The 21,923-nt window shown below is 44.6% G+C and overlaps 5 protein-coding genes and 3 non-coding genes across 12 annotated transcripts; 5 read left to right on the top strand and 3 right to left on the bottom strand.

The window, feature by feature from the left end:
- Positions 1-503: 503 nt before the first annotated feature.
- On the top strand, positions 504-3,296 carry LOC117580172 (probable protein phosphatase 2C T23F11.1). Its single transcript, XM_034266499.1, has 4 exons — positions 504-747; positions 1,409-1,781; positions 1,867-2,197; positions 2,286-3,296. Exons 2-4 carry the CDS (start codon positions 1,497-1,499, stop codon positions 2,816-2,818), a joined length of 1,149 nt encoding a protein of 382 aa, XP_034122390.1. The 5' UTR covers positions 504-747; positions 1,409-1,496; the 3' UTR covers positions 2,819-3,296.
- A 1,681-nt stretch (positions 3,297-4,977) lies between these two features.
- LOC117580170 (la-related protein Larp4B) lies at positions 4,978-15,924 on the bottom strand. Of its 5 annotated transcripts, none has more exons than XM_034266497.1 (10): positions 14,322-15,154; positions 12,957-13,824; positions 12,640-12,889; positions 12,173-12,550; positions 11,490-12,105; positions 10,852-11,429; positions 10,170-10,796; positions 8,855-10,064; positions 8,404-8,785; positions 4,978-8,332 (listed from the first exon to the last, which is right to left on the bottom strand). In XM_034266497.1, exons 1-9 carry the CDS (start codon positions 14,335-14,337, stop codon positions 8,595-8,597), a joined length of 4,734 nt encoding a protein of 1,577 aa, XP_034122388.1. In that variant the 5' UTR covers positions 14,338-15,154; the 3' UTR covers positions 4,978-8,332; positions 8,404-8,594. The 5 variants fall into 5 exon arrangements, with proteins under 5 accessions (XP_034122388.1, XP_034122389.1, XP_034122386.1 ...); XM_034266498.1 differs by having other exon boundaries at positions 8,855-10,061; XM_034266495.1 differs by lacking the exon at positions 14,322-15,154 and adding an exon at positions 15,603-15,924 and having other exon boundaries at positions 8,855-10,796.
- A 671-nt stretch (positions 15,925-16,595) lies between these two features.
- On the bottom strand, positions 16,596-17,571 carry LOC117579144 (eukaryotic translation initiation factor eIF1). Its single transcript, XM_034264884.1, has 3 exons — positions 17,413-17,571; positions 16,995-17,152; positions 16,596-16,918 (listed from the first exon to the last, which is right to left on the bottom strand). The coding sequence occupies exons 1-3, from the start codon at positions 17,438-17,440 to the stop codon at positions 16,772-16,774; spliced, it is 333 nt and encodes a 110-aa protein (XP_034120775.1). The 5' UTR covers positions 17,441-17,571; the 3' UTR covers positions 16,596-16,771.
- A 320-nt stretch (positions 17,572-17,891) lies between these two features.
- LOC117579508 (60S ribosomal protein L28) lies at positions 17,892-19,850 on the top strand. Its single transcript, XM_034265411.1, has 4 exons — positions 17,892-17,973; positions 18,967-19,066; positions 19,248-19,490; positions 19,683-19,850. The coding sequence occupies exons 2-4, from the start codon at positions 18,974-18,976 to the stop codon at positions 19,779-19,781; spliced, it is 435 nt and encodes a 144-aa protein (XP_034121302.1). The 5' UTR covers positions 17,892-17,973; positions 18,967-18,973; the 3' UTR covers positions 19,782-19,850.
- Positions 18,393-18,468, top strand: LOC117580589. Its single transcript, XR_004573578.1, has one exon. It is a non-coding gene; the product is annotated as a small nucleolar RNA CD11 (small nucleolar RNA).
- On the top strand, positions 18,608-18,682 carry LOC117580591. Its single transcript, XR_004573580.1, has one exon. It is a non-coding gene; the product is annotated as a small nucleolar RNA CD11 (small nucleolar RNA).
- On the top strand, positions 18,823-18,898 carry LOC117580590. The gene has a single exon (XR_004573579.1). It is a non-coding gene; the product is annotated as a small nucleolar RNA CD11 (small nucleolar RNA).
- Positions 19,851-19,968: 118 nt separating the features above from the next.
- On the bottom strand, positions 19,969-21,708 carry LOC117579507 (putative neutral sphingomyelinase). Its single transcript, XM_034265410.1, has 2 exons — positions 21,560-21,708; positions 19,969-21,480 (listed from the first exon to the last, which is right to left on the bottom strand). The coding sequence occupies exons 1-2, from the start codon at positions 21,598-21,600 to the stop codon at positions 20,154-20,156; spliced, it is 1,368 nt and encodes a 455-aa protein (XP_034121301.1). The 5' UTR covers positions 21,601-21,708; the 3' UTR covers positions 19,969-20,153.
- Between the last annotated feature and the right edge of the window lie 215 nt (positions 21,709-21,923).

Below are 21,923 nucleotides of genomic sequence, written 5' to 3'. Positions count from 1 at the left end.
CGCCATAAACAACGCATAAATGAGAAAACCAGGGCAGGGGGCTAATTTTTTAAATCAAGATTTAATCAATTTACTTATATAGCTTTGTTAAATTTACTACAATTTATTGATGTAAGGCGTTCGTTAAGTTCGTTCGATTTGGCACCCTCTCTAGGTAACTCACCTTGAATCTTTCTTAGAGATGCGACTTTTATATCGATCAGGTGAACGTTTTCAGTGTTTCTGGTATATTTATGAAGAAATGGTATACTGTTCTTTTTCATTATTGTGTGGTTTACAATGGTGTATTTCATGTACATCGGGTTATTTTATCGATAGCTCTGTGGTTCATAGCTCTAGTAATTATATTATAAAGGAAAATATTGGAGATTTTCATTAGCGATTATTTCTCTTAAAATTGTTCCAAGCCATGTTTTCTTTCCAAACAATCGATATTTATAAAACTTGTAAAAAACATCGCTGCATCGATAGCATCATCGATGGTTCTCCACCTCTAAGCACTATTATTTATACATTTAAAAGCGTGCGTAAAAATTAACTGCAGCTGCAACAAGAGCAGAGCACGTGCCGACAGCAGCTGCCCAACCCCGAAACACAGCATAGCAACCACAACAACCAGGAGAACCAATCGGAACCCTCTGCGTTTCATTTATTAATGCGAATTGGATTTGTTTAGCCAGCCAAAAGTTGTCCATGTATTGGCAAAAGTAGAAACAGCAATCGGCAGCAGCGTAGCCCCAGTGCCAGGTGAGTTATAATAGAGCATTGTTCTGGGCTTTCAAGTTCTCTCTCTCTCCGTGTTTCTCCCCCGTGTTTTTTTTTGCGTAAGTTCAGGTCTGTTGCAAACTGTGTCAACTAATTATGGAGCGAAGCGCATGAGATATAAAGAGGTTCGCTGCGGGCCGATTCAGCGCTGACTTGCTCACTGCCGCCTGCCTGTCAGCTGCCTTATCAGCGTTTATCTTGTCTTTTGCCCTTTGCCCTGCGCGTTTTTCTTCGTTTTCTGTTTTTTTTTGCAAGCCTGCACATTTGTGCGAATGAGTGTCTAAAAATCGAAATCTAAACCGAACAGTTCCGTCGACAACAGGTTCCGTACGATCGCACCGTCAGGCCACCAGCCCTGCACTCGATAGTGTTTTGGTGGAGCGCGTGCCCGAGCCCGTGTATCGTGGCGTAGCTGTTGAAATCTACACGTTTGTTTGCGCAGAGCTTATACGGGTCGTATCATTACTGTGATATGCTAATCTCAATGCCCACGCGAATCTGACTGAAGTTGACGGCCCAGTCGGCCAGTTTCGTAATTCGTAATTAACAATCCACCTCTCCTCTATATATCTCTACCGCTCCCGCTGCCGCTTCAACGCTCCATTTGTGTGCCTTGGCTTGCCCGCTCTTCCACACCACACAGATACTCAGCGTCGACATAGACGTATTGTAAATCGATAAGCCAGCCGGCCCCCAAGATACACCCACGCGGGCACACAGACGGACACAGAATGGGCCAAACACTGTCCGAGCCGGTAACTGCCAAGGAGTCGTCGTACTGCCAGAACTCTGTGTTCCGTGTCGGCTCAAGCTGCATGCAAGGATGGCGCATCAACATGGAGGATTCGCACACACACATTCTCTCGCTGCCGGATGACCCTGGAGCGGCCTTCTTTGCCGTCTACGATGGCCATGGCGGTGCCACAGTTGCCCAATATGCGGGCAAGCATCTGCACAAGTTCGTGTTGAAGCGGCCCGAGTACAACGACAACGACATCGAGCGGGCTCTGCAGCAGGTGAGAGTCGCTGGGATTGATTACTCACTGCCACTCAGAGGTGACAATGCTAATAACGAGAATCGTCACGATGATGCAATTCTAGGGCTTTCTGGACATTGACTATGAAATGCTGCACAATGAGTCATGGGGCGATCAGATGGCTGGCTCTACAGCTGTGGTCGTTCTCGTGAAGGATAGCAAACTGTATTGCGCCAATGCTGGGGATTCGCGGGCGATTGCCTGCGTTAATGGCCAGCTGGAGATACTCTCCATGGACCACAAGCCCAACAACGAGGGGGAGTCGAAGCGCATCATCGAGGGCGGCGGTTGGGTCGAGTTCAACCGTGTTAATGGCAATCTGGCACTTTCCCGGGCGCTCGGTGACTTTGTCTTTAAGCGTTCAAACAAAAAGCCGGAAGATCAAATCGTCACAGGTGAGAAATGAACAATTAAATTGCTGGTCTCATTGTTCTCATAATCCATTATCACCTTGCGTTTTCGTTGTTCTTGCTGCGCCTACAGCCTACCCGGACGTGGAGACACGGAAAATCATGGAAGATTGGGAATTTATCGTACTGGCCTGCGATGGCATTTGGGATGTGATGAGCAATGCGGAAGTGCTTGAGTTCTGCCGCACACGCATCGGCATGGGCATGTACCCGGAGGAGATATGCGAGGAACTGATGAACCATTGCCTGGCCCCCGACTGCCAAATGGGCGGACTTGGTGGGGACAACATGACCGTCGTCCTGGTCTGCCTGCTGCACGATAAACCCTACAGCGATTTAATTGCCCGCTGTCGGAATAGCAATAAAACGGCCTTGGAACAAGATGCCGCCGTCACGGCAACAAAGACTGCGCAGTCCAATGAAAACATGCCCGAGACACAGACCTCGAGCCCCACTACCGCAAACACAACCACAACCAGTCCCAATTCCAGCCTGATCACGCCCACTGAGGCGACCAACAGTTCCGATGAGCAGAAGAAACCGGAGAAGGAGGCACAAGATCCGCTGCTGGCAGCATCCGAGATGCAGTTAAACTATATCTACTAGTGCGCCTTATAATTAATTAGGGTATCCTCGAAATACCGCTTAGGTCAACTCTTTATACTTACAAGTGTTCTTGGTTAAGTTTTATAGACACAAGAAACACACACACACCACATGCCACACACACGCAAACAATCCTTACCAAAATGTTTAGCTCCCACGAATAATTTTTGTTTTATTTAGTTTATCCCCGCGTGCCCCCTGCTGCCCCTTATCGATGTGTGTATGTATAATATGTATATGATATGTACGATTATATATATATACACTTGAATTACTATGTTTTGTGATGCCCAAGCAGAATGGAGAAAAAAAATTGTATTACTCGTTTAGTATTTATGTACCTAAAACTATACTTGTCAGAGTTTCTGGATTGATCTTTATAAGGAGAATGTTTTTTACCCAAAGGAGAAGGAAAAGGAAGACAATGAGTTTTTGAAATTGAAAAATAAAGCAAAATGTTTTGTAGTGCCCATAAAAAGTGTACAAAGTGTTTGATATTTTGATTCAGATTGACGGCTAAAAATGTAACCCCATTGAAATGCTTTCTCCACAGTTGCCTCTACCCCAGAGAGCACTGATTTCGATTAAAGGAATCGATTGTTTGGTTTGTGTGACCCTGGATGGCCTGCTACTCGTTGGATGCAGTATCTTGACCTGTTGTGTACATCTACACCTGCATCAAGCATCAATGTGGAACTCTGGAGAACCTATTTCCAGCGTTAAATCCCTACCATATCCACTCCTTGTGGCCAGAAAAATCCGTGTTCCCCCGTTAGCCAATAACTTGGACTGTTTTGTACAGCTTTTCTGGCTGGTTATCGCTCGCTTTATTGTTTGACATGTTTTTTGTGTTGTTTTTTTTCTTTCTGCTATCTACATTTAATCTACATTTACGCCCGCTTGTTGTTCTCTCCTTGTTCTTTTCTTTTATTATTTGATTTTCTTTTCGTTTATATGATACATACAATAAAATAAAATAATCGTGTGTATGGTGTATGGTGTGTTGTGTGTTCTGTGTGGTGTGTTCTGTGTTCTCTGGTCATGAAATGTTTTCCCTCTCTCTGTATTTGTGTTTTACTTTTTAGCTCGTAAGTATAAATTTTATTTAAACTTTTTGCTATATTTTCATTACGAGTACAGGTTTTTGTCTTCAACATCAACATCACCATTATCATCATCGTGTGTGTGATTTTTACGTACAAATTGTTCACTCTTAACCATATATCTATATATGTATATATAGGGGGAAATGAATTACGCCTTTTCGTGTTTTGGTTGTTTCTCAGTGTTTGTATTTTTTTCGATTTTTCGTTTTTTGTTGCTCTGTTTTATTATATTTGTTTGTTATTTTATTTAAATGTATGCCATATTACACACACTCAATTATGCATTAACTCTGTTGGTTGGGTTGGGTTGGGTTGGGTTGGGTTGGGTTGTGTGGCTTACGCTGCTGCATTGAGGGGGTGGGGGATATTCTATGATTTTATAGTTAGTTTATAGTTTTAATCATATGCAATTTTATAAACCATTTTGTTTTCTTTTCGCTTTACAGTTATCAATTTCGGTACAATTACAGTTGATTACACATATTCTTTTCGTAAGTATATATATATATATATATATTTCTTTTTTATATATGCATTACTCATATTACATATTTGCATTTTTTGTTTTCTTTTGTTTAACAGACAGGTTGTTGCAGATTTTGTTGTTCTTGTTCTTTGTTGTTCTTGTTGTAGCTTTTTTTCTAGTGATAACAATGTGCGTAAGCATTCATCTGTTTAGCTTTCATTTTTGCAGCTTATGGGGTAGTACACAAAAGCAGGGAATTAACCCATGGTAAATTAAGGAAACAACGCCTGATCTCTAGCCATTAAAGTAAAGTTCAAGAAAGATGATATAGTAGAAATTAGAAGAAAGAGAAACTTAGCTGCTGGCAGTGCCATAAAAAATGGTCAATGTTTAATGGCGATAAAAGCAAGAGATGAGGATGGGGGAGAGATGGGGGGGGGGGTGTGTGTTTGTGTGCTTCTGAGTATGGGGGATGCTATCTATGGGCGTGGCATGTCTGCTGAATTTCTAATAGTATTATTTTGTAAATATAACAAGTTGTTGTCATATGCGCTGCTTAATCATACAAAAATAAATAGCTTAAGAACTCAGGTTTACAATGTAACAATTTAATTTAATTTATTGTATTGCCTTAAAATTATTCAACATCAACAATGTTTCTTTACTTTCTCTATACCCTACTACTCTCTCTCTCTCTCTTGCTGTTCTCTTTCTCTGCGTGTGTGTGTGTGTGTGTTTGTGGTGTGAGTCTAGATGTGAACATGTCTGGACGTGTCTGCTGCTGGAGGAAAACCCAATTGGGCAGTCGTTTTTCCGTATATTTCATTTTGTTTTTTGTTTGTCGCACACAATTGACGATCCGTCAGTTGCATAATATCACATCTCATTGCCGGAAGAACGGGGCTGCCTCGCATCCAGCTCCAGCTCCCCCACCAACAGCAGCCGCACAGCCGCACGCTCGCTCAACCGATCAAATTTCTCGCTCTAACATTTCATTTCACCTAAAGCAGTCCGCAGTCCAAGTCGGTGTCTGCCCTACTGAGGTTCCACTGTACAGTGTTCTGTGTTCCGTGTGTTCTCTGTTTGTTATTGTGGCAGCCGACAGTGAGTGATGAGCACAACAAAATCATTTGAGAACGTTCGAAACTAATGTCTGTGGTGTGGTGTGGTGTGTGGGTGGATTGGTTTGGATGATAGTTAGGGTGAGGGGGGTTCAGTTGGGTTCGGTTTGGGTCTTTCATCAAATGGGGACAAACTATAATCTATGAATTATTTAAAGTTAAATTTGTAGTGTTCCGAGTACATGACAAACCACTGAGCAAGGTATACTATGTGTTGGGGGAGGGTTGCTGTGTGTCTCCCCATCTATCGCATCGACCCCTAAACCAGTGGCAGGAAAGCCCACCCGAGCCCCGACTGGTCGAAAGATCAGTGGGCGAACAAACGAATGAATGAATCATTGGTTTGGGTTGTTTGCTTTCATTTCATTTCATTGTGGGTTAAGTTAGGTCCTAGAGGCAGTTAAGTGATTGAGTGAGCATGATGTGACTGTGCGAGTGGGGGGAAAGGGGAGTGTTTGATCGAGGGAGGGATGACACAGCTTTGGTTCTTGGCTCAGTGGTCTGACTGTACTTGCGTGTCACACCATAATATAATAGTTAGTATAGGCACTTAGCATATTCGATTGTTTTCATAGAAACAAAGTATATGTTTACATATATTTATGTATGTGTATATATATACATATTATATTGGTTTTCAGTTGTAGTTTTCTTTCTCGCATTTTTGTTACATTTTAAATTACATTTCGGTAGAAAGTCTTCAGTTTAAGAGTTAATTCTTCTCCTACTCTTTCGTTATTTTGATTTTGGATGAGTTTTGTTTTTCGGGGAAAACATTGTTCGGTTCATTTCATTCACAGTGTGTTCATCAGCGCTAACTTAAAGATAACAAAAGGTATTTTTTAGCCGTGTGTCTCTACTAATTCTATGCCAAATAATATTGAAATCTATCGTTAGTTTTGGGTGTTTGAGTGTGTGTGTGAGTTAGTGAAAGGCGGGGCGCAGTTTTTTTCTCAAAGAAGATATGAAAGTTACAAAAAAAAAATAGAGAAAGAAAAGATTTGAATATTCCTTGCAGTTAAGTGTGAATATTCCATACGCATTTCTAAACTTAATTCTTAGGCCTAGAGTAGTTTTGTAATATATATATTTAAATATATATTTGTATTTGTATCTCTCTCTATTTATGCGCACACATTTATATATCGCGTGTACGCTCTCTTAAAACTACTGATTATTCCTCCTCCTGCTCCTAGTCTACTCCTGTTGCCAATGGATGATGGTTATGCATTAGGGAACAAATAACATGCTTCTCGAATAAATCGTAATTCATTTGTTTGTATTTTTGTGCGTAAAAAGGAAACCAAAATCGATAATGAGCATCATTATTTAGATGGGTGTTGGTTGGTAGCATTATAAATTGAGAGATAGTTTAACATAAGAAAAGATTCTGTTTTTAAATGCCTATTTGTGTTGTCCTAAACCTCGTAGAATTTCGTGTGTGAGTGTTTTATTTTCATTTCATTATAGTGTTATGGCACCTTTTTGTATATAGAGTGTATTTTGTGTGTGTTTTGGTGAGTTGAGTGTAGAATACATTTTTTGTAGGCTTTTATATACAATACAGAGTTTGTAAATATAACATTGGATAGTGTCTGCCGAGCCGAGCTGAGCTGAGCTGTGGCCGTGTCCACCTACGCTTTATAGGGATAGAGTTTAGTTGCTTTAGCAATGCACTAACTTTGATTAAGAATCATTTTCCGCTTTTCTTTTCTTTGCTTCTTGAAATAGACGTGAAACCATCAAACTGAGAAAATTGCCATTCATCGTGTGGAAACAAATGCAATTTTAAAATATATAAGTTATTCTCATAAGTATCTAAATGAAGGATATACTCAGGTGTGTAGGGATGGGTGGGTGAGTGTGGTGTTTGTGGCCAAGGGTATGTTCCGTGTGTAAAAGGATCCCTTATGTCGTGAACTAAGTACGAGAATCCACTTCACTTCAATAAATCATTTTGGGTAAAAAAAAAAATAATAAACCATTTGCTCAAACAAGACCAACTGATAAAATGTGGTTGAAAAATGGTTCAAAACAATATATCAATATATGTATATAATGTATGCATACGCGTATATATCTAATTAATAGAAGTAACCCTAACTTGTGGGACTAGCGGAGACATAGCTATGTATATAGATAACATATACGCCATATACTCGTATCTGTGTACTTCTGTTTTGGCTGTAAACATTAAGTTTGATGTGAATGGTGTGTGTCGTGTGTATTATGTTGTGTCGTATGGTGTGTCGTGTGTGAGTGTAAGCAAAATGAAAATAATGAATTACTAAACGTAGATAATAACGTAACGTAACCAACGTATGTATGATTCATGATGCATGAGTTTCATCAGTAATTTATCAGTAAAATCGTTTACAATTTGTGTAATCGTTTCTTTTGCTCTGTTTTGTCGTTCGATGCAAGTTGGCTAACTAAAATCAAAACTTAGACTTATTCACTCGGTAAACATTAATGCTAATCGTAATCGTAGCTTAGGCATATTCATCTCTTCGTCTACACTTATCCTCTCTCCAATATCCATTCATCCATTCGTTATTCTGCAAATATCATCGCTGCTCTAGTCCACGGTGTACCCCTCAAGCTTAGGTAAAGACGTAGATCAACATTAACCGATAACTGATTAAACATATACATATATATATATATGTTTAAATACATATACATGCAGGTAAATAGCTGGAGAAAGGGGTATGCACCATTCATTATTCCTCTATTCCTTTGCCTACTAATATGATAACTGGTCCAAGCTTCGCCTGCTACTCCAACATCTTCTCCTTTCTTTCTTGAGCAGCAGCGAAAGCTGTGGGCATAAGATTAGGGGTGGATTAGGAGACCATAATGCAAAAGAAAATGAATGAATGAGCAACTCACCTTTTGTATGCCTCCTTAGTTAGCTGGTAAATATCTATAGCATAGCGCACTTATAGATGTAACAAAAATTGTTTTGGTATTTACACATGGAATTTCATATATTTACAGGCAGATAGATGCATTATCTGGGGCATCCTGCAAAAAGGTCTCTCTCACAGTTGCCACGTTTTTGGCAACGACTTTCCCTTCCCCTAAGAGTTGTTGTGGGCCCTGGACTTGCGGTTGCCGCTAGTCCCCGAGCCTACATTGGCATTGGTGTTGTGCTCTGTCCCAGAGCTATAATGTTGCTGATGATGTTGTTGTTGTTGTTGCTGGTGTTGGTGTTTCTCCTTGCTCTGGTGGCGTCCACCACCGGCCATGGGTGAGGCATGGGAGCGGGCATCTGTAGGTATTGGGAAAAATCACATTAGTTCGAGATCCATCATCAGTTTCCTTTAACTTCTACTCTTACCTTTCTCCTTGACACCGACGGCATTGCTACCTTGAGCTGAATTAATGGTCTGTGAGCCGCTGGCAGCTTTGCCAGAGGGTACAGCATTAACGGCCGGGGAGGCTCCTCCTGCTATACGCTTCTCGGTGGCGACCACACTCTTCTCCACGGCGGCAGCGATTGTGGAGGGATCACCGAAGACTAGGTCCATCTTGTGGCTGCCAGTGGGCGAAAGGGTGCCCGTGGAGCCACTTCCATCCTTGCTGTCCGTGGAGGCCTTGTGATGCTGGGCCACCTGGGCATAGCTCAGCTTGCTGGCCGCGGCGGCGGCAATGTTCTCGTTCGATGTGGAGGTGGCAACGCTCTTCTTGCTAGCTGGATCCTTGGTCAGGCTTGCCTCCTTCTTGGCGTGCAGGGCGGCAACGGAGGGCGGTTTCTTGTGCTGGCTGAGGCTGCACTCGGCCAGGCTGGCGGTCAAACCGGTCGCAACTGTCGCAACACTGCAGGCGCCAGCGCCCGCGGTCACAGCAGTGATTGGCCCCGCACCCCGTGCATAATCGTTGTGGGCAGCCAGCGGTTGCGGCGGCAGCTGCTGCTGCTGCTGTTGCACAGTCTGGACGTAGGCTTCGGCCAGACGTTGTGGCGGATGCTGCTGCAGCAGCGGCTGCTTTGGATGCATTTCATCCTCAGTCTTGTTTGGTTTATCCAGCTGCTGGGCAGCACCAGGTCCGGCTCCTACCCCGACTCCGGCTGCGGCTGCCTCGTCCTTGCTGCTGGCATTGATATTTGGTGTTAGACACTTTATCACATGGGTCGAACTGTTACTGGAGCTCTGCTTAGTAACGTTTTTAGTATTGTTGCCCTCGACGGGAGCGTACTCCACAGCGGCGGGCGTGGGACTGACCGGCACATTTCGCTGATGCTGCTGGAAGTTGGGAGGCAAATGCGGCTGTTGCTGCGGCTGTGGTGGCGGTTGCTGCTGCTGCAGCTGGGTCTGATTCGGATGGTGCTTGCTTTGAACAGTCTCCTTGCGAGCCTTGCCTTTGGCTCCTCCGCCGCCGCCACCACCACCGCCAGTGCGGACCACGTCCGAGAGGCGGTTCTCGGACCAGTTGTTGGCAGCTACAGACACAGCCGGACTGTTAGCCAGATGGGTAATACCTTCACCTTGCTGATGATTGTTTGAACGCTGCTCATCGCTGGTCTCCACGCTGCCGCTTAGCTGCTGCTGCTGATGATGAAGAGTTTGTTTCTGTGTTAAGGCAGGCGCAGAGGAGGACGAGTTGATGCTGTGCCCGGACGCACTATTGGCCTGAGGAGTGTGTGGCGTGCTTACCGATGCTGACGAGGCTGGCAGTGGTGGGAAGGCGGTTGCCTCTAGATCAAACTGCGGCGGCTGCACTGGCACCACCGGCTGCTGTTGTTGCTGCTGCTGCTGTTGTTGCTGCTGATGCTGGTGTCCCTGATAGCCCAGAGTAACGTGATGCAGGCCACGCTCATTGCTCGCACTGCTGGCTCCACCCGAAACGCTGTTGTTCGCAGATCCGCCGCTCCCGGATGCAGCTCCACTGCTGACGCCCACTCCTCCGCTGTTCCCCAGATTGCTGCCGATGGAGTTGTGGTGATGATGATGGTGATAGTGGTGACTCGATCCCTGCTGCTGTCCCGCTGCCAGGTGGTGCTGCGAGGACAGCGCGTTGTGGTGATGATGATGGGAGCTGTTCGACATGGACGAGTGCTGGGCGTGATAATTAGGATTATAGTTGTTGCCCTTGTAGTTGCCCCGGTGCTGGGGAGGTGGTGGTGGTACATCGTGAATATTATAATGGCTCTCCCGATCACCGCCGCGATGGGAGGGGCCGCCGTTGCCTGACTGCACATTGCTGGCGGAAGACGAGGATGATGAAATCATCTGCTGTTGCTGTTGCTGCTGATGCGGCGCCGATGGTGAGGTGCCAAAGAGCTAAATGTAGTGAGATTTAGATACGAGAAAATCCCAACATTTTCGGACTACTTACCCCCACTCGGCCGCTTGGAGAATAATTGATTGTGCCGCCCTCCTCATCGCGACGACGACGACGTGGACGCGTGTGCCATTGCAGCGGCTCCTTGCTGATTGATGTGGCCATCGACGAGGATGCGCTGGCCGACATGTTGCTGCTGCGATTGACCTGTTGTATTGGATGCGACACATGCTCCACGTTCTCTACCGCCTCCTGCAGCTCAACTTGCTGCTGTTGCTGCTGCTGATGCTGCGGCTGCGACTGCTGTGGTTGCTGGCTCTGCTGCTGGGAGGCATGATGGGCCACCAGATGATGCTGTTGCTGGCTGGGCTGAGGAGCCAGCGTCAAGGTAGCCGTAGCCTGAGGACTGGCATAAGATACCTGAGGAGTGCTTGCGCCGCTTGAGGAAGCCAAATGATAGTGCTGCTGCTGCTGCTGTGATTGTCCCTGCAGTTGTTGCTGCTGCTGTTGCTGCTGCTGCTGAGCCTGTAGATGGTGGCCATGTGTGGGCAGACCCTGGGCCTGGGTGCTGTAATGGTGGTGGGTTGACACTGCACCGCCATAGCTCTTGTCCAAGTTCTTTTGCATACCACCTGCCATTGGAGTGAAGGGTTAAGTTTCGGCTCTACATTGAGGGATTGTGAAAAACTTACCCTTCCAATTATTACTCTTGATGGTGTTGTAGTGACGATTAGTGTTGTTCACCTGCCCCGTTGCCTGCTGCTGCTGTTGCTGCTGTTGGACTTGGACATGGGCAGAGCTTGTCGGCTGCTGCACCTGTTGCTGCTGTAGCTGCTGGTGTACCGGCTGTTGCTGGGCCTGCTGCAGCGTAGCCTGTTGCAGGGGATCCACAATATTGGCAGACACCACGCTCACCATGCCACCGGGAATGCCACCCGCTAGCTGGATGGGCACAATGCTGCCGCTTTGGATATGGGATGGAGTCTGTGTGTTGCGCGGGGGTTTGCTCCGGGGCTCGCCGCGTGGTCCCGAATTGCCACCACCTCCCATATTGTTGGGATTGCCGCGGTGACTATTGTTGTTGTAGCGGCCGCCGCCACCACCCTGCGGCTTGGATGTGACAATCGTTTGTGCGGTGGGTGGAGGTGCGGGGGCGAAGCTGGCTACAGCCTGCGGAGCCAATGCATTGGCGGTATAAATATTTCCACCAATCTCATAGAAGTTCTGGCCATGGCCGGCAGTGGTCACAGTGCCGGGTGGCCATGGACCAGCCAACAAGCCGGGATAGAATTGATTCTGTTGAATCGGCTACAGGGAGAGAGGAACATTAGTATGATGGGATTTCCAGTCTAATGAAATAATTATGTCTACTTACAATCACTACCTGATTATTGTAGGGAACGGAGGCGGGGCCAAGGACTGCCCCATTGGTGGTATACAAGTAACGCTGTGGGGCGGACGCATAGCTGACAGCGGCAGCCCCAGCACCAGATGGATCATACACTGCGGCAGTCGGTGGTGATGTGAGACGGTAGCCGTTCTTAATATTTGGTACAGCTTGTATTCTATTGATAAACGATTTGGGCTTGATGCGTGCCATAATGGGCTTGCCCTGAAACTCCTTAACCTCCTCGCGCAGATACTTGAAGGCCTTTTGCGCATCTTCGTCTGACTCGAATGTGATGTACCACGAATTGTTGGCAGCAAACTCGCAGGAGATCGGCCTTGGGCAGTTCTCGTTACTGAAAAGAGCCTGCAGCAAAAGGAAATCAAATTAGCATTTGAGTACAGAAAATAAGTAGGAGGAGGCCTAGGCGTAGCTGATTTGAGCTGAAGGCAAACCTTGACGTCATCGAGGGGAGTGTTGTTGGATATCTCGCGCAGTATGATGATGCAACGCTTGCGATTGGGACGCACGCGCAGACCCTCGTCATCCACCTGAACGTTGGGCGACTCACGCAGCACCTCAGTAATAAGTTTGATGTCCTTGCTTAGTTTCCTAACAAGATTAAATCGGGCCACAGTCCATATGGGCACATACTGGTCGCTGTCCATCTGCGACAGCAGGTATGTATCATTGGCCAGATTCTCTCTGTGGAAAATTGAAAGAGAATAAGTCAGAAAGGGAGCTTTGGAATAACAGCCAAGTGAGTGCTTACCTTGAAAAGTAATACTCAAGCTGAGTAGCCAGCATTTGCTTGAGCTTGTCCATCGGCAGATTCGGATCGTCTCCAGCTGGGACATTGGGGTTGTTACCTTGCTGTAACTGTGGCTGCTGTTTCTGCAGCTCTTGATTCTGGGTGGGCAGCGGTCCATTGGCTGGCACTGGGACCGGTAGCTGGACAGGAACAGGAACCTGAACCGGGACTACAATGTGTTGGGGTTGCGGCTCAATTGCAACTAAATTCGTATTATTAACACCAGGTACCAGAGCATCGGTTGTGTAGCAGACGACGGTGCCATCTTGGGTCTGGCCAATTGCTCCATTCATGATGGCGAATTCTGGATTATCGATGCTCTCAGCAGCAGCACCCGCAATGGCAACGGCAGCGCCTCCTCCTCCTCCTCCTACAACCACTGCGGAGTTAGCCACGCCCTGTGCCTGTGGCGGCGGAGGCGGATGTCCGTATTGCAAGTGCTGTGCGGGATGAGCCTGAATGGTCTGAGGAGACTGTTGCTGCTGCTGCTGCTGCTGGTGTTGTTGGTGGGCGTGCGTATGAGCAATAATCTGCTGCTGGTGTGGATGAGGCTGCTGCTGTTGCTGCACCTGAACCTGAACCTGCACCTGTTGTGGATGCTGATGTGAAAGCTGAGCGGGCTGTGGCGCTGCCACGGCTGCGACTGTAGCGGGGGCAGCGGCTGCTGGTGCGGCTGTGATCAATGGTATGTGGGCTGCTGCGTTTGGGGCTGCGATCTGTGTTGTGGGGCCGAACAAGTTGGTAGCTAACATTGCCGTTTCGACAGGAACATTGGCGTAGACCGGCGGCTGGATTTTGACTGCATCTCCATTCATATAGACATATCCTCCTGCAATTGGACATAAGCAAACGTATGCACGGGTTAGTTTATGTGTGTGTATGTGCTTTTAAGTGAAGTTCTATAAACAAGGTCATTTGTTGTTGTTGCAGACGTAATGAGAAACTTTCGTAATCGGACGACGCGAGTGACGTGACGCTAGAAAAAAGCTATGAAAACTCTCCCAGCCAAACCAGATTTAATATTATAAACAAATAAATTTGATGCCATCATACCATACCGACAGATGGACAAGGTGTGTGCTGCCCCTGCTGTCAGGTGCTTGTGCCTGTGGCTGCCACCGTCGCAAAAAGCAAAACTTCTGCTTTACCTTAAGGCGTTGCGAGAGCAGCAACTTATGCGAGTTCTTCTTCAACCCACTGTGCGTACCCTCTATTGCACACAAGTGCAGCACAAGCAGCAGCCGTGGGCGCATGGTGAGGGCGAGGGTTTGGGGTTGCAGGCATATGTGTTTGGTTTTGACATATGAGAATAGTATTACTACTAACCTAGGTAATATTCCATGGTAACGTATGTTGCAATTATCCGGAAATTCCTCACAAAGACACGGTCGGTTCGCTTTTAAATATATTTTTTCCTCCTCTTTCGAACGAACGGAACGCCTCAACACTCACTCGGAACACTCACGCACACACAGTCGCACGCGGCACACTCACACACAAACATATACACACGCACACAGTGGCAGCCGTGTTGCCACCCAGTCGCGGAGGCTTTTCGATTTGGAAAATTTGATTTTCACTTTGATATTCTTATTGCATGAAACTTGATTACAATGCAATGCGAACAATCAAAGGCAGGCAGGCAATCAAAGCTGCAACACACTTCTTTTCGCTGTTTCGCTATTTATTTATACTACTGCTGCTGCGGCTGCTCCTCCTCCCCTGTTCCTGTACATTTTCTTCAACTTCTACGCGACCGTTGTCGTCGTCGTCGTTTAATTTTCCGTGGCCTGGTGGTTTGAATGACTTAATTTTGTTTCTTTTCGTGTAGCTATTTTCGCTTTCCTTTCTATTCTTTTTCTTCCTCGCTGATGACTTTTTTCGTCTTCGTTTTTTCGTAGCTTTTTTTTTTTGCACACGCAGAGAATAAAATTGAAATTGGTCGAGAGGCTTTGAGGCAATTGATTTTTTTTATTTCACACCCAACTTGCAACGACACCGAGCCGACAGAGTAGCACAACAAATTTTGTATTGCTTGCAAATGTTCTAAATAATAAAGTAATTGTTCTTTTTTTTCACAACGAACTTGTCACGCGAAAAATCCAAAAATTCACTTCTCATCGTCATAGAAAACTTTCGCCGTTCCTCTGTCACCGTTTCGATAGGCTGCCAAAATCTGCACGGTTGCATGCGATAGATTTATATAGTATGTAAATCGGGATCGTAATGGGAATGATGGCATCGAGACCTAAGAACTTAATGTTGCTTAACGAAAACACTGACTATATTATTTAGTTGTATTAATATAAGCGGAACGTCCCAAAAGAATTCGCTGCGATAGCTCTCAGAACCGAAGACCTCTGGCAGCTGTCATCTTCGGCTGGCATTGAGTTTCGTGTTTTGATACATAATATATAAGGACATGTAGATAGGTATGAAATCGGTCTGTACGGGGTTTTTTGTCATGCATGCGCATCAAATTTGAAATCATTTGTATCAAGTAGGGTACGTGAGCCCAGTATGGTTGGTGGCGAAAAATAGGACTACTTCCCCCAACCCCTTAAAACAAAGAGATAAATAATAATATTCCTGTGCACTTGTACTTACACCGCTCAGCGTAGAATTGTTCCTGTTTCTGTCAGCCTCCAGTTAACTATTTCCTGCGGCTACAATGTCCAAATTGTAAAACCACTTGTTATGTGTTCTATCTAGAGGCACGGTGGCGTTTAGCGGGGTACACGTACACTACACTGAACGTACTGAAACTCCACGTTTTTCCAACTATTTATTAAAATCGACACGAAAACTTGTGCATTTGATAGTGCAGATTAAAGTGCTGTCTCGAGAGACTGTCAGCAAACGTTTTTTAACCAGAAAAAAGCAATAATACACGCAAATTATTCGCGCTCACAAAGCAGCCCACTCGGTCGTGTTCGGTTTTCGATAAAATATACTGTGGGCCCTCAAAAATATACCTTCTCATTTTAAAAATATACCCTAAATATACCGTATTTTTAAATCACCTTCCTCGGTTTTGATGTTCTGTTTGATATTACTAGCTTGCAAAGACTTTTGGCACTGAAACAATAATTTATTCCGATCGAAGAATCAATTTGGCTTATTATAAATACTCCTTTTTATTGGATTGTATACCTTATAACCCTATATTTTGCATCGGTCGAGTTGAGTGTTCGATAAATTTTATAAAGACAGACCCTCTAAAATATACCAAAATATACCTTCTCATAATATAAAATATTGACATGTGAAAATATCGATACATGTGTTTTTAGGGGATATTCTGACTGAAGAACATATATTAATATGTATATTTTATTTGCATTTATATTCAATGCACACTCTTCTGAATTAGGACAAATTCACACCTTTCCTTTGGTTTGCTTTTCTACTTATCGATGCTAGGGTTGACTGCAAAAAGCTATCGGTATCTTTGTGCGATACTCGGCGCCTAAATATAAAATTTAATTGCACTGACGTTCTTTGTGATAGTTGTGAAAATCCAAGAGGACCTAAAGCACCTGCCCCTGAAGTTTAAAACAATTTTGGATAGTGTCCCATTGTACTAAGCAACGTCAGTTGTTTATTTGAATTGAACATTTAATTTATTTATAACATCTTCTCAATTAATGGTCTATTGCTTCTGTCTTTGTGTTAATGTTCTATCAAGATTGTTTTTAGATAATTTAAACGAAGAAGAACTTCTGCAAGTTGAATGTAGCTTAAGAATGAAATATTTGTTGTTCCTTGGCATCCGCTTAAAAGCCGTGCACCTTCAGCTGGTCGGGTTTGGCTAATCCAACCTTAGTCAACCATTGACAGATGTTCTCACGTTGATCGCCCTGCAGCTGCAGAACTTCACCATACTCCGGATGCTCGATCACAGTTCCATTGCAGGCAAATTCCTATAAATTCGAAATCAGATTGATAATTTACATGGCCCACAAGGGAAAATTGGCCACCGGCCAAACGGGCACCTACCTTTTTACAGGAGCGGACTATTTTCTTCAAGTCATACTCCGCGGACAGGCCCTGGACAGTGGTAAGCGTCTTGCGACCGTTCCTCTGCTGGATTCTTATGTGCACAAGCCCGTCTTGAATGTCATCATCATTGCCCTTGATTGCATCAGCAAAGGGGTCTGCAGAAGACAAAATACACACAATATGCCCTTAGCATCTCATCACAATCTCTGTAGTTGTAATCACACCCTCTCGCAGCGTGCTGTTGTGCCCTTAAAATCGCCTGCGTGCATTTACGTATGCATGTATTGTATGCGTGTGCGTGTGAGGCCGATGACTAGACCACGAGCAGCCATTTTTATGTACATGTGTAAATGGGCGCTGCGACTGTAAAGTGTGTGTGCTGGCTGGCCTCTTGTTGGGCGTCTCTTCCACTTACCACGAGTGTTTAAATTCTGGATGGACATACGACAATAAAAATAAACCACAGCCTAAACAAAATCTCTTTGACGTGATTTCTTGACGTAAAATTTAAGATTTTACTGAATGAATTTTCGGAAATGTGTTTGTGTTAGGGATGTTATTGATATATCAATATATCGATACACATTTTTTGCGAGTATATATTTTGTGCACAGAGTTGCAAGAAAAAACTATTGACGATGTTCTTATGCGATAGCACTAGTGGTTAGTGGCGATAGCCAGAACAAAATATAGGAGCATGGAGGCAGCACGATTTTGTGAATGAACAGTGAAGGGACATACTGAACTATACACTTAAATCAATTTTAATTAAAGTAAAATGTATCTTTGTGAGTGTCAAATTTAAAGAAAAGCATTTGCCATTTATCGAATTCCACCTGTCGGGGCTGCTAACTTGACCAACTATCGTTGTCCAAGTCCATGCCCAAAATGCAACCCTGCTGTTTTATTCGCAGCCAACTTCACCCTGTCCCGCGGCTGCCATATTTCTTTCCTGCTTGTCTTTCAACGAGAAAAGGTGAGCATTTCGTATTTTGTCTTGATTTGGTTAAGTTCTAGCTTCTAAAGCCTTGTGAATGGCATGGAGCCGTGCAACATTTATTTTGTGATATGGGTGAACCACGTGTTTTATTCAAAATGGCAGAGAACTCCAAATATTTCGGAGGTAATTTTGTGTGTTACCCACACGTGTGCAGCTCGCTGATTTGTTGACTCGAAATGTGTGAAAAGAGTTGCTGGCTACATCATGGCGGCCGGGGAACTCATGCAGGGATTACTTTTATGTTTCCCACTACAATAATTATACGTTTATTAAGTGTGCTCTGTTTCTATTCAAGTCTAACATCGAATTTCTTTCTCTTTCACGCTGCGTGGGTCCGGACGACATGATGTTGATGCACACAAAAGGTGAGAGCACATGTTAAAGTTGCTAAGGAGTGTCAATTTCATGATGAATGATTTAGCAGAAGAGTTCTTGAAGACTATATTCATCACCCAATCCTGAAAATATTCATTTACTTTCTTAATTCTTTTGAAATATGGAACCGATTTTAACCTTTTATTTATCGTCTCTTTCATGATTCCGTGTTCTGGTTTGATGTCTGGTCGCATTCCCAATAAAGGTAAGCATTGTCTGCAGTTGGATGTCGTAAATACTCCTTTCGTGATGAATGATTTAACAGAAGAGTTCTTGAAGACTATATTCATCACCCAATTCTGATATCATTCATTCAATGCACCCACTTTTTAGCCATGGCATAGATTTAATAATATATTTTTATTCTCTTTCATAATCTTCCTTCTGGATACTTGATATCTTGCTGCATTCCCCATAAAGGTAAGCATTGTGATTATCTTAAGTGCACGAGTACAACTACCATGATGAATGATTTAGCAGAAGAGTTCTTGAAGACTATATTCATCACCCAATCCTGAATACTCCAATCCACCCAAAACCTGTGGAAACTTTTGTAAACTGCTCTAACCGAATTCAATTGTATTCTACTTGCAGACTTGAGATGGCAACCTCTTCGCACCTCAATTGGTTGATCATTCGCAACAACAACGCCTTCTTGCTGAAGAAGCGCGATGTGAACAAACCCTTCAGCACAGTAAGTGGCATCCGTCCTCCTTAAATTATATTCAAACTATTCTATGATGTTTCCAACCTACAAACTTTCACAATGATATTTGAATACAACTTGATAGTAACCTTAATCTGACAAAGTTGACTTCAGCATTGAATGCGTCTGTGTGTGGGACATTTATTAATTGTTTATTGCACTTTTGCAGGAGCCAAACAACTTGGCCAGTGTCAGCTCGTACCGCTACAGCGGCATCGTGCACAAGAAGACCCTTGGCGTCGTTCCTGCTGCCGATAAGAAGGGCTTCACCGCCGTGCTGAAGAAGGGCAAATATGCTCAGCGTCCCGCTAAGAACACAGTGCGTGTTGACTTCAAGGCCGGTCCCCGTCGCTCCCTGAAAAAGCTGAAGAACCTGTTGATCGGCGCCAAGTACCGCAAGGATCTGACACAGGTAATTAATGAAGTTTTTTGCTGCCACCCCACTGAGCTGTCCCTGATATGATGATCCTTTTTTTAATGCTACATACCAAGATCGCAGAATGATCGTGTTGAAAAAAATGTCTGAAGCTCTATTAGCACTACATTTGTGGATAATTGTTATTGTTCGATTTTAAATTCGGTTTTGTATAATTTCCAATTGTAGGCTGCTCTTCGCCGCGCCTCCGCTGTTCTGCGTTCCCAGAAGCCTCTGCCCACCAAGGGCAAGAAGGCCGAACTTTCAAAGGGAAAGAAGCCCGAATAAAATGTACCAGATAGGATCATGCGGAGCTGTTTTCTACTCGAGAATAAAGAAAAGATGTTAAAAACCTAATTGTAATTTGCTGATTGTGCCTTGGGATATTATAGTATTGTGGTGAGGTGTAGGGAAGTTGTGGAAGGTGGTTTGATCTTTACATGTGTCGTCGTGTGTGATCAGGCTTTATGGTATGCAATTATAGAGACCATTTTATTGCATTGAAAGAAGTACAGAATGTTACAGATCAGATTGAGGCAGAGTCGTCAATAAATTAAGAGTAAAACAAAGACAATACAAATATGGGATACATGACGATATACAATGCTTTTAAATGCTTATTGAGCCGTTATACTTAATGGTAAATGCATGCCACGCACTTTAATAGAAATATTCATATTTCTGTGCATGATGCAACATGATCTCCATGGACTTTTTGCCCTGCATTACGCCATTGCGCTCCATATAGTTCCAAATGGAAGCCATGAACACACAGAACAGGATGACTCCGAAGACTATAAACTTGAGCAGCAAGAAAATTGTACGCATTCCCACCGGCGCCGTGAACTCGACCAGCAGAACGAGTAGGACAAAGAGGAAGGTGGCCGCACTGTAGTAGAGTATCCGATCGGTGTTCAATTGCAGCAGGGAAGCATCGCAAAGGGCCAGCGCTTCCTGGAGAGCAGCGGTTCTGGCCGCAGGCAGAGGCTGGATGGAAGAGCAGCTTCTATCTAGAGTCCTAATGGAACTGCCATTGCATTTGGCAGCAGTTGCATCAGCCGTTGGGGGAATAGTAGCTGCTGGCCCATCCCCTCCTCCCTGCTCACGCGATGGACAAGTTTCTTCCACCACTTCGCAGTTTACTTCAATTGTCGCCACTTCTGCTCCGTCACCTGCTGCCCCAGGATCTGTGCTTTGAGTGGTTCGTGATAGTTTCAGCTTAGCCAATACAGCTTCGTGATCCGAGAAGCTAAACTTTTGTCCAGGAACACGGTCTGGAAACGGTAGAGTGTACTCGACAATCTCCGCGTTTATATTGTCTCCTCCGCGGACAAATATGTGGTCTATGCGTATGCCCCGTGGATTTCTGTTCAGTGCCCTCGCCGAGGTGTACGAATTGTGGTCGCACTCATTCGTGCGAAAGGTGTCCGAGGCGCAGCTGTCCAACATTTTGGAGGTGTACAACAGCACCTTATACGATATGTCTTGTGGTTGGGCATTCAAATCTCCGGCCAGGATCTGAAGCACCGAATTACCCCGGGTGGCCTCGATAAACTGAGCGGTGTCAAAGGCTTGGATAACCCGGTGAGTCTTGTATTCATCATTGTCATTGTCATACTCGGCATGCAGATGCGCATTATAGAGGTGCACCATCTGGTCGCCAATTAAGATGCGACACAGCCCGACACCCTTGCCGCCGAACCAATCCGCGTGCTGAATGCGATGGAAGTAGCCATTCACCGACCAGGCATGGAACAGAGTCCCCAGGATTGGATATTTGGAAAGCACCAGGAGCCCGGCGCCCATTACGCCACTGTGGAAGTAGTGGGCATAGGGCAGAACACTGGACGTCTTCTCTTGCAATTGCTCGCTGTCATGCTGAGCCCACACCTCCTGAAGTGACACGATGTCATATTTGCCGCTGCTCAGTTCTTTGCAAATGGCCTCAAGACGCGGCCCGCGATCACTTGACACATATGGAATGCCCCTACAATATCGAATTTGAGATCAGATTAGATTTGGGGCCAGTGCGTAACCTTGTCGCGTCCATAAGGAGTAGTGCTCACCAAATGTTCAGGGTTAAAATGTTCAGCTCCAACAGCATCATCTTTATATGGCTATTGTTCTTTATATGACGGTTGGTGGCATTCTTATAAAAATAAAAAAACAAATCAAAGGTGCAATACACTATCAGTGCGACCGCGGATTGGATCTACAGCCTGACTCTCGGAAATATACCGAAATATACCTTTTCATTTTTAAAACATACCGTATATCCTACATCATTTTACTTGATTTTGATATTCTGCAAATATTACCAGCTAGTACGGATTCTCAGCGCTAAGAATATAATTTTACACGACTAATGAATCAATTCTGCACAAGACTGGCTAGATTTCATGTCTTTGTTTTATTAGATTGTCTCCAATT

Source organism: Drosophila guanche, unplaced genomic scaffold (genome assembly GCF_900245975.1).
Source record: "Drosophila guanche unplaced genomic scaffold, DGUA_6, whole genome shotgun sequence".
In the NCBI taxonomy this organism is placed as follows: Eukaryota; Metazoa; Arthropoda; class Insecta; order Diptera; family Drosophilidae; genus Drosophila; species Drosophila guanche.
The sequence above is the reverse complement of the archived record's forward strand: the minus strand, read 5'-3'. Positions and strand labels throughout refer to the sequence as shown.

Bases quoted from the DNA above. Each gene is read 5' to 3' on its own strand.
- LOC117580172 (XM_034266499.1), top strand. From the start codon at position 1,497: ATGGGCCAAACACTGTCCGAGCCGGTAACTGCCAAGGAGTCGTCGTAC. The intron at 1,782-1,866 runs GTGAGAGTCGCT...ATGCAATTCTAG, and splicing joins TCGAGCGGGCTCTGCAGCAG to GGCTTTCTGGACATTGACTA. The intron at 2,198-2,285 runs GTGAGAAATGAA...CTGCGCCTACAG, and splicing joins GGAAGATCAAATCGTCACAG to CCTACCCGGACGTGGAGACA.
- LOC117580170 (XM_034266494.1), bottom strand. The intron at 12,551-12,639 runs GTTTGCCTTCAG...CTTTTGCTGCAG, and splicing joins CTCCCCTCGATGACGTCAAG to GCTCTTTTCAGTAACGAGAA. The intron at 8,786-8,854 runs GTAAGAGTAGAA...CAATACCTACAG, and splicing joins CGTCGGTGTCAAGGAGAAAG to ATGCCCGCTCCCATGCCTCA.
- LOC117579144 (XM_034264884.1), bottom strand. From the start codon at position 17,440: ATGTCCATCCAGAATTTAAACACTCGTG. The intron at 17,153-17,412 runs GTAAGTGGAAGA...TGTCTTCTGCAG, and splicing joins CCAGAATTTAAACACTCGTG to ACCCCTTTGCTGATGCAATC. The intron at 16,919-16,994 runs GTAGGTGCCCGT...TCGAATTTATAG, and splicing joins TAGTCCGCTCCTGTAAAAAG to GAATTTGCCTGCAATGGAAC.
- LOC117579508 (XM_034265411.1), top strand. From the start codon at position 18,974: ATGGCAACCTCTTCGCACCTCAATTGGTTGATCATTCGCAACAACAAC. The intron at 19,067-19,247 runs GTAAGTGGCATC...GCACTTTTGCAG, and splicing joins TGAACAAACCCTTCAGCACA to GAGCCAAACAACTTGGCCAG. The intron at 19,491-19,682 runs GTAATTAATGAA...TTCCAATTGTAG, and splicing joins ACCGCAAGGATCTGACACAG to GCTGCTCTTCGCCGCGCCTC.
- LOC117579507 (XM_034265410.1), bottom strand. From the start codon at position 21,600: ATGATGCTGTTGGAGCTGAACATTTTAACCCTGAACATTTG. The intron at 21,481-21,559 runs GTGAGCACTACT...TCGATATTGTAG, and splicing joins ATTTTAACCCTGAACATTTG to GGGCATTCCATATGTGTCAA.